Raw genomic sequence first — 16408 nt, 5'->3', positions numbered from 1 at the left:
TCACCCAGTATTTCGAGTTGTAGGATGCAACACAGCATAACAATATCAGTCAGTATCAGTCTGTTTATGGTATTTAATGAAGTCCTTACACCAACACGTGATTATCCTTTGACTCATATAAAAAGAGTCAACCTGTGGGATTATTTTTGTTTTGTTTTGCTGTATTTTCTTCATGGAGCCTATAGACTCATGGGGGAAAGAAAGCGTGGTTTGAATGGCAATCATCAGTCTTTGCTGGTTCAGTTGTGTTACTGACCTTGTAGCCTGCAGCAAGAGACCACAATGAACAAATCCAGTGGAGATATCACGGGGGGGGGGGAATGCTAAAAAACATTGCAGGAAATGGAAGCTAATTAACTACTGGTGGAATTGGCAAGGCATGAGTCTTGAAGGAGGTGTGTGCAGTGGGGATTTTGTAGGATGTGTGATAAAGAAGAGTTCTTTCAATTCCTTAATGACTTATTCTGTATGCTCAGAGCAAACTATGCTCGCCTGTTTCTAGTAATACACGGTAGTCCTGCTCTGTTTCTACACTGGTTAATTTTGAAATGATTGGCCTTTTATTTCCCAGTCACTGGCATATTTTTAAGTGGATTCCTGTTTTATAACAGTTCAGGACCAGAGAATATTACTTTTGGTGTGAAGATTTGAAATTTCTGATATCGACCGATTCATTTCCTTTTCAACATACTAAACAAGAGCTTCCCTTTAATATATTTCATCCGGACATTTCTCTTGATGTTTCCTGCATTTGTTATCAACCCAGCAATCAAGCCACCCCCACCCCCAAAGTGCATTAGCACTGCTAGTAATCTCTTCAACCCTGCTAAGATGGATTTATGTGTCTCTTGGTTGCACAGCGATAATGGTATGCATGTGTCGGTATATGCTTCTCACCAGCGAAGAAACACTGATACACTGAAATGTGTCTGTCAGCTAATGGATGAAAATAATGATAAAAGCTGAGGGCTCTACCAGGAGACACAGAACAATGATGGTAAAGAACCATGTTGGATGGATTATCTGCCATCTAAATCTGCTTTCCAAATTCTTACTATAAAGAGCATCTTTGTATAATGTATGTAATGAAAAAAACAGTGTAGTCATAAATAACTATTTCCTGAGTCTTCAGACAGATTGAAAAAAAGTATTTTTGTAAGCCCTAACCTTTAGGCAAGTGTATCTTCAAGGTTAAATTGCCCATAGCTAATGTACTACACTGACAAGGCTATAATTCTTATTATCGCTGAACTAATTATTATTTGTATTTTAGTGTTCATGCAGAAGACAGGACTTTTTTCAATTCTTTAGAAAATTAAGATTCAATAAATTAATTGACTGTAACACCCCAGTCAAATCATCATTGGATTTCGTTAGATTTAGAGAACAACTGTACTTTTTCCTTTGAACAAAATAAATGACCACAGCTTCTCCAAGACCAAGGGTAGAGAGGTCATTTGTGTTTAGTCTTTCAGAGATACCAAAGCAGCTGCCAGAGCGTTTTGGAGCTCTTCAACAACTCACTGTCCTTCCTGTAATGTCCCTCCTTATTTACAAAGTGAAATATGTCTCTCACCTTACAGAAACACAGCTGTATAAATATTTATTTGATGTGGAAGTGTTGACGATACGAGCGGAGACATCGGTTCTGGTGAGATAAGAACTGTTTAAATTTTCATGAATTCACCAGCAGTCTGGTTTTTGGCGCTTGCCCACAATCTAGTTGGCATGTTACCGTTCTTGTAGTGAGGAACTTCATGAATTATGCACAAAAAACAACTTACCACGTGTCCCATTATAACCACATTGTGCTATGCAATTTTCAGGGTGCTATTCTGGAAAAAGACAATACTTACATACAGCTCCGTTCTCATTACAGCCCAACCTCAGCTTAGCTGAAGATCACCCAAAACCCTTGTTTCTTAGCTCTTCCAAACACAAGATCTCATCCTTTAAGCAACACTAGTGAGACCCATTTGATTATTCCCCATGCTTTTTATCACCCTGACCTATTAAGCAACCAAACATACAACTGAGAACTAAATTTAATCTATAAATGATTTATGGTCAAGCAGAGCAGTAATATAGCTTACATTTATTCTGCGGGAAAGTGAGGATAAGTGTTTTATATTATAAATAAATGGTGAGATTAGGTGTAAGAAAACACTTGAGGTGCCTGCATTTTACAGCACAGGCTGCTGTGTTTTCCCTGCATGCCCTCACCTGAACCAGGTCTGAATTTTCAGTATTCATACTTCAAGAGGGTTTAATATTTTAGTGCACAGAAATGGGGACTTGATGCGTTAAATTGCAAATGTATGAGTCGTAGCTGATCTATATTTAATGGGCCATGAATTCAGACCCACCACCCAATACTGCTGAATGAAGTAAAAGACTGTTATTTTGCTCTCTGAAACAGCCTGCTTTTGAATGAACAGAAAAATATTCCATCAATCATGGTTTCACAAATTACAGTATAATTTACAATGACATTATATTGCATACAAACCATGATGACCTTTTTGAGGAATTATCAGGTATATATATCATGTTTTATATACACAGTTAAGTCTTGTGCAGTAAAATCACTTTTTACAGTGTCACTGAAATCTTTGCTGTTAGTCTGTGTCAATGGGTGATGCAGAGTTACTTTTTGTATACTGATGTTGACCTGATCCTGTCCAACATTGAGAATGCTAAGGGTAGTCAGGCAGAATGTGGAACATTAAGTTTCTGCTAAGTCACTGCTTAGATTGTCTTATTTTCCTGTCATCACATCTATGATTCAATTAAGAAGCCGCATTCCTCAGTCCAGGCCAGACATGAAACCAGTGATTGACAGGTAAAGACATTACTATGCGAAGAGAAGGAGAGTACAGGGAGAGATATGAATATTTGAGCAGATAGCATAAAAGAATCTTGTAATTGATTTTCTATCTAAGCTGCCATTTCATTTACTGAATAAATGCATTCATTTCAGACAGTGGGATGTCCATGCCGTCCCCATTGTCTCATTGTGAAGACAGACTTTATTCTATTGTGTTTTTCTAAAAAACTTCGGCTCGGCTGCTCAGCTGTACGGTCAGCTGGTTCTACAGTGTTGTACTTATCCTCACCCTACATGGTACTACCAGAAATACTGTCAGCCACGTAACCTTGCTAGAAGTAGGTTGTGTTAAAATGAGCTTTGTGTGTTGTCCCTTCCCGACAGATGTGATCCACACCGTGGGGCCAGTGGCCAGAGGTCATGTGGGCCCAACTGAGACCAATGACCTCACCTCCTGCTACCAGAACTCCCTCAGGCTGATGAAGGAGCATGGCTTGAGCACTGTGGTGAGTACAGTCTGCCTCCACTCTCACACTCATCTGAGGAGAAATGGCTCTCTGTTCTATGCGGCTTGAAAGAAATAAATTATATGCTTTTGTGTTTTTGTTTGACAGTAAGTAAGCCTTCATTGAGAAAGGCTGTGTTTGAAATTTTTTAGGAAATTTGGAAAAGCTACAAGAACAAAAGGATTTAGCATCTTTTATTTTCGATACAGTTCTGAAAAGCCTTAACCTCCTTTATTTAAACAAAAGCAACAAAGAACACAACAAAATGGTAATGTTTCATGTTTGTCAAATGAAGGCGTTTCATGTAGACTACTTTGGCTTGTGATTAAATGAAAGGGAAGCCTTTGTATCCACCTCTCCATATTGAAGTCACCAGTATAACTATGCAGTTTTTCCTTTGTCATTGTTTGGTAAGCCAATTCTAGGTTAAAAACCATGACCTTTCACAAATTCTTCAAAGCCTTTGATATAGATTTGTAATTTATTTGTGATTCATTATGTTTCCGAGTCATTTCAGACATCTTGATTCTTGCGTATGTCTGTGCCACCTCTTCAAGAAACACTCTCTCATTTAAAACACCAGAAAAGCCCAAGGTTTAGTGAGTGGAGCTGAATCATAAGAGCTTTAGATGAGACAATACCCACACAATCCACAGCTGGCAGCAGCTGATCATTCACACACTATCCCAGTTTTCTAGCTTGCTCTGCACCGTATGTTTCAGTCTGGTCCACATGATATATGGATTTGCCCTGCCCACAGAGGATAAACAAATCAGTATCACACCAAATAGCCACAAATCACATTTTCGGCACCAACCCACTGCCCTGCTGCCTCATCAGTGGCCAATCAATGGTAGTACTTACCAACACAGACAGGAGACATAGATGAGTGCCAGTTTCATTAAAGATGATTGTGGCAAATTCCTTCTCTGTTGATGACTTATTGTTAGTGCGACAGACACCTCTAGGTAGTAATTAAATGGATTGTGAAGCCAAATGAGTGAAGTAGTTATGGTAAGTGTTTTGAAGTTATATTGAAATCAGCTGCATGCGTGCTTATCTTTAAACTCTAATAACAGCATGACATTTCATTAGAATGTCATTTGTACTGTAGAATAATTTACTTTGAAGGACTTTAGGCTTCATGGACACAGGGAAGGACTACTCTACAGCTCCGGGGCCCCTCAGGCCTCATCGCAGGAACACACCACCAGCTTGCCTGCTTTCATCCACAAACATCCCAATCATCTGCACATTCCAAAGATTTATTTACTTTAGGCCTATCTCTTGATTTATTTATCTACTAATCCATATAGCTATAAGAAACAAAGTTATTGTTTTTACTGGGAGCTGTCTGGATTCTGTCTAATGTATTTATACAGCTGTTCTGTGTTGAGCATGCCTTCAGTGAAAACAGTGGTGTTCTGTGATTGACTGGCCTTGTAGGATGAGCCTAGTCATTACATTATTTTAGCCACAGTCCATTTTGTCTCTCCTTGCTGCAAGGACACCAGAGAGCCTTTTTCACCAAAAGCAAAATGGAAATGGCTGTTTGTTTCTTCAAGCAAGGATGTGGCCTTGATTTAGTTTTACTCTAGAATGAGCCTTGATATGCAAGACTTACTGTACTTGAAGAGAAGCTCTAAGGGTTTTCTATTCCTAATTCTTTGTTAACAGTCTTCCAGTCTCTTGGTACGGAGCACAATAGGTCCAAGTTTTTGGTTAGCCGATCAGCACTAAGCTCATTTTGAGTCATCTGAAAGGGTCTCACTATGAGCTTTGCAATGTGAGAGAAACAAGAGATCCCACCGAAGACGGGCACCCCGCCAAATGGGTCTACAAAGTGGGTAAAAGAGAGGGGGGGTTTTGGGAATCCTAGACGACTGGCTCCCTAATGGGGATTCCAGGGCATTACAAAGGAATAGGAGTCAAAACAAAGCCTAATACAAAATAAACTTGAGCATGAAAAATTAAAAAGAAGCAGGGCTTGGTAGTTAATCCCTTTTTCTTAGAGCTCAAAGCCACCCTTCAGGCTATGAAACAGAACAGCTACCACAGTCATCATCTGCACATCAAAATCTCCTCGTGACTGTAGCAAGTTAAGACAGGGAGTTGAGAAATACCACTGGATTTCAGAACTGAAAATGCATTTCCTCTACCGTAGGGCAGCTCAGTGTGTACGACTGAACATTTACTAGTATCCCCAGAAGTCAGAAATTAGATAGAAGGGGTTTTCCTGTCCTGAAGTGATTTTGCACTGATTTACAGCTCTACTGGGAAGGAACTGGGGAAGATGGAAAATGTGACTTTTAGGCAACCCAAGGCAATTCCGGTCTGACTTTAGGGATGCATTTTCTAGGTTGTATTCTTACCATTACTATAAAATGAAATTCAGTTGGAAGAAACAGCTTGAATATATATCCCTAAGTCTATAAAGTCTCAAAGTTATACTTGTGGAGCAGCTCACGTAGTGGATCATGATGGCATTAAAATTAGATTATTGCTTCTTTGTTTTAGTGTTGAGAGATAATTGGCTTTATTTGCAATGTTATGTAAACAGTCCTAGGTTAGAAAAGTACATTTTTATAGATTTCTTTTTCTTTTTGAAAATGTTCCAGGTGTTAAGCAATAACCATTAGGTGCTGCATAAGAAAAAATCTCTACACAAAGTTGCAGTGGCTTATTTTTTTCTCTAAAGGCTTCTCACTCACACTTGATACTTTGCCAACACCATACTGGCTGAAATGTAAAGGCAGATGTGCCCATTTTGTTTATAGCACTACCCCTGGCCCATAGGGCACACTGTAAGTGTACAGTAGGATGCAATTCTAGGCCTTACTGAGGGATGGCCTTCAGATGAAAAATGACGATCAACCTGAGCCAAGAAACCTGCCGTTTAACCCCCACACTGAAGTTGAAAGCTATCTGGAACGGTCCAGGCTTTCACTCTGCCTCGGTCTCTGGATAAATATCAGATGGCTGGACGGCCTATTGAGTAGTGTTTTCCAAATCATTTGGCTGCAGTGCATGCTGGAAAGTGATAGCGTGTATTTGTGTGCATGTGCATATGTACACTATGTCTTTTACATGCATTTTCCTGAGGCACGTTTGAATGTGTCTGTTAGTGACGTTCTTTGTTAATTTCTTCCCTGCCTAGAGGACTCTTATGCTTCAGTGCTTTTTTTTTATATATATATTTATTTATTTTTGTCTGCGGCTGAAAGAGCAGCAGGCTGTCACAGCTCCCTGGGCTCTGACTGACCACAGCCCACAGCCAGGATGCCTGCGTTGCCGGCTGGGCTCTGCAACATCACACAGGGGAGTCGTGGGAGCTGTGCAGGCTGTGAGTAGAGCTGCAGCTCTGGGCTGATGAGCTCCGTGTTGTCAAACAGCCCCCTCCTCTGCTCAGTGCTTGTTACACTATGTTGTTTGCTTCCAAAGGAGGCTCAGGTGAGGAGCCAAAGTGGAAATATAGCTAGAAATATGGATTTTTGGTGGATTGATTCTAGACATAAATTGTGATAATAACACTGCCTCGCTGGTCGATTGGAGTGAAGAGCTCCAGCAGACTATCAATATTTGCCTGAGCCAGACCATATTAACAAGGCATCATCATGGTTGCTCTGGTATACTGAGCATGCCGTGTTATTATGGTCTATTTGGAAACAGATGAGATTGTTGGGGAAACTCACTACTCAGCATTACCACACTACTGAATTGACAGAATATTCAGAGGACAACAGATATAAAAAAAGATTTTCTGTGATGTGTGACTTAAAGTGCCATACAGTGGGTAAGATAAGCAGATTTTGAACCACTGACAGAGACCTGCCATTCACATTATCTTCCTACTCAAAGAATAATTTAACCTGCATCCAAGTTTAGGTTTTTAGTCCCAAGTAATTCACCAGTGTGCATGTGCATTATTACAGTGCACTCTGGGGTACTCTGTGTACTGTAACTGAGTACGGTCAGACCCCGGGGGACCTCCTCTCCCAAGAGCTGGGAAGTCATACAGTACATGGGACTGAGGAGACGGTTAATGCAGGTCCCCTGTCTTGGTTAGTCATGGAAGGCTGCTCAGATTCTTCCCTGGAAGCAAGCGTAGCATCTGTCAGGCAGGAACAGACAGTCTGTGTGGAGGGGGACGCCACCATCTGGAAGCCATTCAGCCTTAGACTCTGGTTCATTTTAGAGACCACATTAAACACCCCTTAGACTGTGACCTTTAGAATAAAAAAATAGTCATGTTTACCCAAAACATCATTATTGTTTCATTTAATTTAGCCTTCCTCTTGAGTCTTTAGGGAGCATTCTGTTTAGACAAAATAACAAGGATTTCAGTCTCGAGGGTATGTGGGAGAAAGATACAGTGAGCATTTTAGTTGTTGACTAATGATCTTGTGGGTAACTGAGCCTCCTTTTTGTTCCTAATTTGACGTTGACAGGCCACAATTTGATGCTTTTCCGAAAGTATCTGTCATTAAGCTATTTCTGGCATTGTGCAGTGGGCTGGCAGCTGTCAGTGTAGACAGTGACAGGGTCGCAGACTGCATTTAGTGGCCTTCTATCTGACTCCCAGGCAGTCCTGGAAGTGTTTTGTAGTCATAACATACTGGCTTCAAGGAGATCCAGCAGGGAAGCCACAAATTGCCCGTTGAGAAAAAAATGCTGAAAGCCAAGTGGATTGGAGATGAATGGTGTAGAATGATAGGATTAGCCACCCTTCTCTGTGGGCTCATTCCAAGGCTGCTAGGAGCATTAGCTCCCATTCATTTTGACCGACATGTGTTCACAAAATGCATTGCCACAAATGATATCTTATAGTGACACATCAGCATGCACGCTCTGCTTGAAGATGACAGTCGATAGCCCCTGCTAGATAATCTGTTTAACATGACTGGGGCAGCAAGTGAAGAACAAACAAACAATGCATCATTGGGACAAGGGACCGTGTCTCCAAGGTGTCTGCGAGATAGGAACACACTTGGGTTTGGGTGCATGTTGACTCTGACCTAGTCGTCTATTCTGTTTTTGCCGACCAGTTGTAAAAGCGTCTCCTCTGTTCTGGGGAATAATGTGAAATATGCAGTAAATAACTTTTATTGTTCCACCTGTATTAATGTAGGTCACTGGTGATGCTTGAAAATGTGTTTTTACTGCTGCTTTTAAGTGTACTGGAGGGTCTTTGTCATTATTTATGTTTCCAAATACCACTGTATCAAACTTAACGACTTTGTACTCCACCCTATTCCATGTTGGTGTGCTGACTCCCCAAGTGATTAATTAACTTCCATTTATGCACTGAACAGATCGCGCGCAAACTTTTCCTCTGTCTGCTTCTCTCCCCTCTCTCGTAAATTATTGTCCGGGAGTGCAAGCGACTCCAGATTTAATTATATAATGGCTTAGAGAAATATAGAGGCTTGATTGTGCTCATACTTGGCTTCTGATCATAGCAAAGTAAACTGTGCTGTTAATTGGGATAGAAGAATGAGAGGTTTACTGCTGATCTGCTTATACAACGTGGTTAGTCTTTGTTGTCGTTGTCACCCAGTATTCTGTTTTGTTCATATTTCCTCCATGACATCACTCAATTATTTTCTTAATGATAATATTTGCCAGACTTTATTTGCTAATGAACTGCGGACTCTATATGGTAGGCTGTAGCAATTACTGTTTTTACTGTGAAGGAAATGAGGTGATTTTATTGAGGCTTCCCACAGACTAAACAAATTGTTCATGTATTTCCGAGATTCAACTAAATGTCAGTTTTTAGCTGTCTGCACACTTCTGCCATGCACCATGCAGCATGTATCTGTGCTTTATGAAGACAGAGCCCCATATGTCACAGAAGAGTGCAAAGGCTAAGTGCTGTGTGAGAAAGAGACAATACTGAAATGTATATATGTTTCATTTTTGTGTTACATCTAAAAGTAAGCATATTGGCAAGAAAATGTCTCTGAATTTATCTGTGCCAGCAGATATAGTGTATTTGTTTTTTGAAATTTAGCTTTGCAAAATTTGAGATTGTGCTATAGTGCGTATGTTTGTTTTGGTTCTTTTGGAACAAATGTAAGAATTTTTAGCATTGTTTATTCACCCGTTAAGAGCTACAGAAGAACCAGATGCCTTGCACAAAAGTGGAAAAAAATGTAGTGCAGTGTTTGCCACGGATGGTTTCACAGGGTGTCATCCCCCAATCAACGCTTAGCTACAATATGTGATTATAACCCAGCCTCCTCTGTGGCTTGTCAGCCAGTCATTGCTTGTGGCCCAGCTCCGCATACAGTACCTGCGTGCATCGTCAAAGGTTAATTAGACTGAAGCTTTTTAAAGGTCATGCCGCCATTTAAATTAGTCATTGCTATTTGTCTGATCCAAATCATTGGCAACACTGGGCCAATTAGATCCAATTACAGTACACTGATAGTAGTTGTGGTGATCTGCCACCTAGTCTAAGTTAATGACCGTTGGAACCCCAATTACCCCAGTGCCCTGATTTAGAAGGAAGCAACCACAGCAAGAGGCGGAGCTTCCGGTCTGGGTGAAGGAGACTGCCCTGCCACATCACCTTCCCCTGACATTTTCTTCACTCCAGGGAAGACTGCAGAACTTTATGTGAGGTGAAATATTAGGATATGTAAAATATGACATTTCCACACACCTCAAGAGGGGTAATCACAGTTGATGGGGACTGAAGAGGTAATCTCCTGAGTGTCTATGTGGAGTGGGCTGATGTGAGCATGCTAGTGTCTTGATTACAAGCACGGGAAGCCCACAGCAATCATCAGCAAGACTAAACCCTATCTCCTACAAAGGCTACTCCACCTAGATCTTCTGCGAGGGAAATGGCAGCAGTTCCGTTCTAGATTAATGTGCTCTGACAATAATAAAGGCTCTTCAAATAATTTAAGTACTAAAGCACAGTCAAGCAGTATAAGACTCAGGCTCAGCACTCAGACTGCTTTCACTTCATCTTTTTCCTCTGCTGCTGTACCTGGCTGTGAGAAGCTCCTGGAGACGATCTTCTGAATTTCTATGAGGCTCATATCCCTCTGCGGTACCATCTGAGAATAGAAGCGACAGCTCGCACCCAACTGAGGGACTGTCAGAGGAAGTTGTTGATTAAACAGATGTTGTTCCCGCCATACGCCATGAGACAAGAACGCCACAATAAGCATGCATTAATTAAACATACCTGAAGAATGTGGGCAACACAGGAGAACAAAAGGCATTTCTGTCTATCTTTCTCTCTGCTTCACAACAGGAATGACAGAGTGACTCTTTTCTTACCTTTGGTTTGACTTCTCACGAATTAAAACAGGAGGAAAGCTTGGGGATTTACCCAAGGAAAGAATAGTTAGTGACAATTAGTTTTAATTAACTACATCGCATTCAGATAAACTTCAGTGTTGGAATGAGTCATTTGCAGCAATGCTCCTATTTTCAAAGTAAGGCTCAAGTCTTATACCTGAGGGAGGCTACTTTTGAATCATATTGTTTATGACAAGAGAAAAACTCGAGTAGAGACGGTACGTGGACAGTGGTATCTTGTATGCTTTGAAGCTTCCTCAGTTAAACCAACACATACAAAAACTTCAACAAAAATAATCTAGTCCTTTCTGTACACCTGAAAGCCTGGTTTCCTCCCATCTGTTTAGAGTTGTGCTTAAGCCTAAAACACTGGTGTCGTCACACATTTTTTCCGCCACCTTATAAATGCTTCTTCTTTGATCAAAGGAGCTGAGCTGGAATGAAGGGGGTGAGATACCTTCCATGCAAAGCAGGTCTCTCTCTTAGCCTGACAGTTGCTCCTCAACTGAGTAAATCTCGGCAATCTCACAGATAGTGTAACAGATTGCTGTTCATCGGCGGCGGACCTTGGTGGAATGAGTTCTTGTTTACATCATTATGGTTAATTACCATGCAGAATCAGTCCAGCCAATACTGCCTGTAATGTGTGTGTGCGTGTGTGTGTGTGTTAGACAGAGCTGTCACACTCTCAGTCATCTCATTACTAATGCAGCACTGTCTCCTCAAGTGTGTTTGGTCCATCTTCGAGGTCCTTTTGAGTCTGTGCCAGTGGGCAGGACTAACCAAACAGCATATTTGAATGAATAACCAGGGAAACCCTTTTTATCTAGTCATGTACAAAACATCCAGTCATCTTCTACCTCCAACTGGTCCACAAATCTTGGTGACACATTATGCTGCAATTGTGATACGCATGGCAACATTTTCAATTTAACACTCACAGATGGATATTTTAATTATTATTGAGTGAATAGTAATGAGAGTGCTGAATCTGTGCGTTCCTCTTAATGCACTTAATTAAAGTTACAAGGCGAGACGTTTAACATGGCTGCGCATCAAAAAATAAGCTTCTCGGCAGGTTATGTATGAAGTAAAAAACATCATGATAAAGCCACGAACATGTGATGTATTAGCACTAATCAGTTTGAGGCATGACTCTTACTTTTGCTCCTGTGTTAGATCTAGTTCGTTGGCCTCATAGCTCTTTCTTCCAGTCGTTCATTTGTGGCTTTTATGAAGCCAGGTGTTGAACTCAGTGTCGTGTCTATTGACCTTGCCAGGGCCATGTCCATGAAACTGGAATTTCCTGGTCTATCACAGGGTTCCATTTCAACAAGCTTGCACCCAATTATCCTTCAATCATAGTCCCCGGTCTTACAGATGTGTTTGGTCGGAGTACAAGGTCTCTCTATTGTGGTTTGACACACAGGGGACATTCTCTCTCACTTTGGCTGTACACATGAAATGTTTTCAAGGGAAGAAATCAGATGGCATCCCAGATTAAGATGAATGTCATCCAAAGAATGATTTATGTGGTTGTATGAAGCTTTCACACTGAATAAGTAGGCAAAATGAGTGCAGTACCACAGCACAGTTAACATTAACACCTTTAGACATACAAATTAGTAGCCTGTCAGGCTACTTAAGGGCTTGCTAACTGTTCCACCATCATTAAAGGTTTCTCCTACTATTTTGTTTATGTACAATGTAGATACAGGGGAATAGAAACAGCAATTTCAGCTCTCTATTAGACTCCCCTATGCACTGATATCAAGTGCTACCCATTCTTTAAATAACAACTAGGTAATTATTGCTTTTACACACAATCAAAGAAAAAGTCTTAAGATGAACAGAAATGATAATATACAGCATGTGAAATCTTTGTCATGAATGACATTTTGTTAGTGTTGAGTGATAGGAAAATGTATTAATAAAAAGTTCGGGAACAAAGACCCCTCGCTGTTCCCCACTGGAAAAAGAATAGGTAGCATTTTGTTCTGTTTTCTTGTCTTAAATAATTTTAAATCTTTTCAAACTTTATCTTGAAGTTGACATTTTGTTCTTTGTAACCTCTTTTGGCTCTGTTTTGTTATTTTCTTTCCTTTTCGTGACTTATTTTTTGTTGAGTACACATTGGGACTTGAATCCTAATGCCATACAGCTAGCTCTCCTCTCTGCTCTGAGATTATTTACAGTTTTTCACTGCCGGTACCCTTCTGATTTCTCATAGAAAGCCTTTTCCTAACCTTAAAACACACTGAGCGGAGCTATTTCCTGTGTTTTGTTAATGCGTTGGTTCCCGTGTGTTTTATCAAAGAGAATGCATGAGGAAGAGAGCTGACAGGTATTGGGAGCCTTGGGAATGTTTGTAGATCTGTTTGTGGTTCAGAAGTGCACAACTGCATGTCTACATCCAGGATATGTATACAGCCAGAAATGAATATTTATAATAGTCCCCATCTGCATGACACACATTTACACTCCGTATTGTTTGGTCTTACGACTTAACTGACAGGAAACTGGGGACGATGCATGTTATGCTGACCAGTCAGCCAGCCTATATTCAGGCATATTTATTTACAGTTTGAGAATATCAAGACAGCTATGAGACTCCATTCAAAATTCGCAAGACTTAAGTTGTATCCACAAATGTACACAAGTTACAAGGCTGGCCCCTCTCATCATTTTGTTATCAAAACCACAGCAGTCTTCCTGCAGGCTCAGGTGAATGATTGTGTGCATTGGCAGACACGCCAATGTTTATGCTCTCCTACATAATTCTTTAATCACGGCGCTATTACCCCACACATACACCCGGTTTAGTGCCATTATTATCTCCCAAGGTCACAGCTAACGAGGGCTGACGCACTATGCCTGGCCTGAACTGATTGACTCACAATTTGAAACTGGCTCAATTCAGGCCTACTCAGCAATTCAAGAGGCAATGCAGCACCTTGTGCGGGTTTATGAGGAGATATATTAGCCCCAACACTACAGGACTGCCTTGCTTTGATGCTGGAGATTGCCACTGAGCTGTAGGATGCTTGTTCCTGGCCCAGCAAATGTCTTATCCCGTCTACTGGCAGTGACATTTGTTTTCAGAGTGGGGATGTGTATCTCCATCGCTGAGTCCAATACGACCTCGATGCATTGCCAACAATATAATACATGAAAGATACATATGAAGCAACTACCAATGTGATACGATGCGATTCAGCCCTATTGTGATGCAGTGCCCATTATTTGATTCAACACAATGCAATTTGACACAATGCAAAAGAATGATGGTATGCAATTCAATATGATGCAGAGAGTTTGATTTTATTTCTTCTTCTTATTTTATTTCTTAAGCATACAGTAAATCATAAATTAATTTAAAAAAGAGCTATTTTTACTTTACATATCTCTGGTACTGCGACTCAGAAAGCATCTCATTTATGCTGTTTCTTTTTGACCTCTAAAAAAACACTTAGACCTTTCACACTTTCCTTTGTGGTGAAGTGTTTTCTGTCTCCAGTTTACATGCATATGCTCCATGACCCAATTACTGTCAAAATAGTTTAATAATCCACTTACTCAGACCTGCAGAACAATAATTGTGGAGTATGAGTTTCATCCAGAACATTTTGGCAGCGCACCACTTAGCTGTAGCCTGCTAGCATGCTTGAAAAATAGTTTAGAGAGGTGGAATCAATCTATATATCAAATAATTGGTCACAAATAATTGGTCACATTTCTAAATAATAAAGGCATAGGGCCTCTACTAATAATTATATATAAATAAATCGGATTTTACCAATGCAAAGATGTTAGAAATGATGCATTGCAGGTTCATCCCAAATTGTATCCGGTGCACACTTTCAGAGTTCAGAGTTCAGAGTGACAATTCAAATTTACTTAAAGATTATTTTACTGGTTGTTAGTAAAAAGCCTGTTCTGTATTGTGCAAGAAACAAACCATTTGTCTCTGGACATGTATTTGTTTTATTTCTGTGACTTAATTTGTGATAGAGAAACTGTTAAGCATATGAATATCAGACGCATGATTTTGAATGTGCAGCAAGTCCTTGAGCTAAACCCCCGGCTTCCACATTCTCTCCTGTTCCAAGTTAATTAAAAATTATACGACATGTTAGCATTAAATCATTATGAAGTAGGCCTACTGAAGTAATCATTTCATGGGGTAATTTAGTAGATTAAACATTTCTTTCATTGTCATCCGGTGACCTTAATATCGTAAATGTCACACTCGCCTTTTATGAATGATGCCGCTACTGTCAGGACCATAGAACATATTTAAATTTAAATCAGGTGTTACTGTACCTTTATCCACCTTTTTCATTTCACATACAGATGAATCCAGAGAGCCTAAAGATTTAGTCACCATGCCATATGCTGAAGGAAGTGCCTGCTGGAGCAAGCACAGGGGTGAATCCTGTTTCATGGTTTGACTTTTTGCACACAGCCTGGAATGCCAGATAACCTACAAATCTCACTCAGCTTAATATCTAATGTCACATCCATAAACCCCTGGTAATGACAATATGCATGGAATAAAATCTGGGGATCTGTATCGTTTAGGTCTCAGCCCCCTTGCAGGCGAGCAAAGAGCGTGAGATGGAGTACATGGGACAAAATAATATCCGATAATTTTTAGATATGTCTACTAGACTGCCAAAAGCAAATGTTACAAACGATTTACTTTATTAGGTGTAAAAAGACCAATTTGTGTCTGAAATCCAGACTCGCATAATTACCACTTCACGCCTGTGATGTTTGCGGGTGTTTGTGTGTCTCTGTGTTTGTAGCAGCGCGCCGTGTTTAGAGGGTGGAATGCACTTTTTGATCTGGAGAGCGCTGAACTCTCTGGAGCAACGCCAGAGGACACCAATCAATTTGGATATTGAGAAAGCACTTCATCTGATAATTTCCCTTACAGGAAGTTTTCTTTTTATCTGGACTCAGCAAAGCAAAGTCACTGAGCAATTAAAAGAACAGGCACACTACAGTATTTGCCATTCAGTGATGCGGTGCAGAGGCTCTGTTATGAAACTGTAAAGAAGAGTTTTGAGGTAAGTACACACATCAGATTGCTGTGGCGTAATCAAGGCCATCATGGCTCCAGTTACCTAATGCAGGGAATTATTGGCTCCCCACCTGAGCCCCGTCCTGCAAGAGTCCTTGGCTTTTCCAGAAGGAGGCTGAGCCATAGTGAAATGTGTATGTGTTTGGCATAGAGCTCCGTCAGGCATAATGCGTAATTATGATCCACACTAAATACTAATCAGGCTTCTCTGGGTTATGTTGTGCTTGTGTTACATTATTGATAAAGAGATGTTATAGAAAAACATACTGTAGCCTGATCCAGTGTTTTCTTGTCCAAAGAGAAGACATTTCTAAGTGACAGAGTTGTTTGGTAACATTATTTATTGCTGTCAAATATAATTCCTCCCTCCTCTAACTTGATGCAGTACATTTTTGCTCCAAAAACACGTGATGTATTTGGTGCAGAGAAAATGGTTTCCAGTTTTAGTAACTAATTAATGCTTTATCAATATTCATGATGAACTCCACATTTAGAAAACTGTAATTAGCTGTATTATCCTCTGGCCATTTGTGAAAAGTTATCCATATAGTTCAAATCAAACTACAGCAACAACTCTAGTTTCTGACCAAACGTATACTTCTGCAGCACCTACATGCAAATCACTCCAGAGGCAAACAGCACATGACAGGGACACTTCAATTCTGCACTTTT

The 16408-nt window shown here is 40.4% G+C and overlaps 1 protein-coding gene across 6 annotated transcripts in view; it reads left to right on the top strand.

Annotated features, from left to right (window-relative positions):
- macrod2 (mono-ADP ribosylhydrolase 2) overlaps window positions 1-16408 on the top strand; it is a 423644-nt gene that overhangs the window by 283959 nt on the left and 123277 nt on the right. For all 6 annotated transcript variants that reach the window (XM_042432917.1, XM_042432916.1, XM_042432915.1 and 3 more), the window contains exon 6: window positions 3212-3333. In XM_042432917.1, coding sequence (XP_042288851.1) covers window positions 3212-3333 — 122 coding nt within the window. The remainder of the gene's footprint in view (window positions 1-3211; window positions 3334-16408) is intronic.

Source organism: Thunnus maccoyii, chromosome 14 (genome assembly GCF_910596095.1).
Source record: "Thunnus maccoyii chromosome 14, fThuMac1.1, whole genome shotgun sequence".
Taxonomy (NCBI): domain Eukaryota; kingdom Metazoa; phylum Chordata; class Actinopteri; order Scombriformes; family Scombridae; genus Thunnus; species Thunnus maccoyii.
This window is presented reverse-complemented; position numbering and strand designations above follow the sequence as displayed.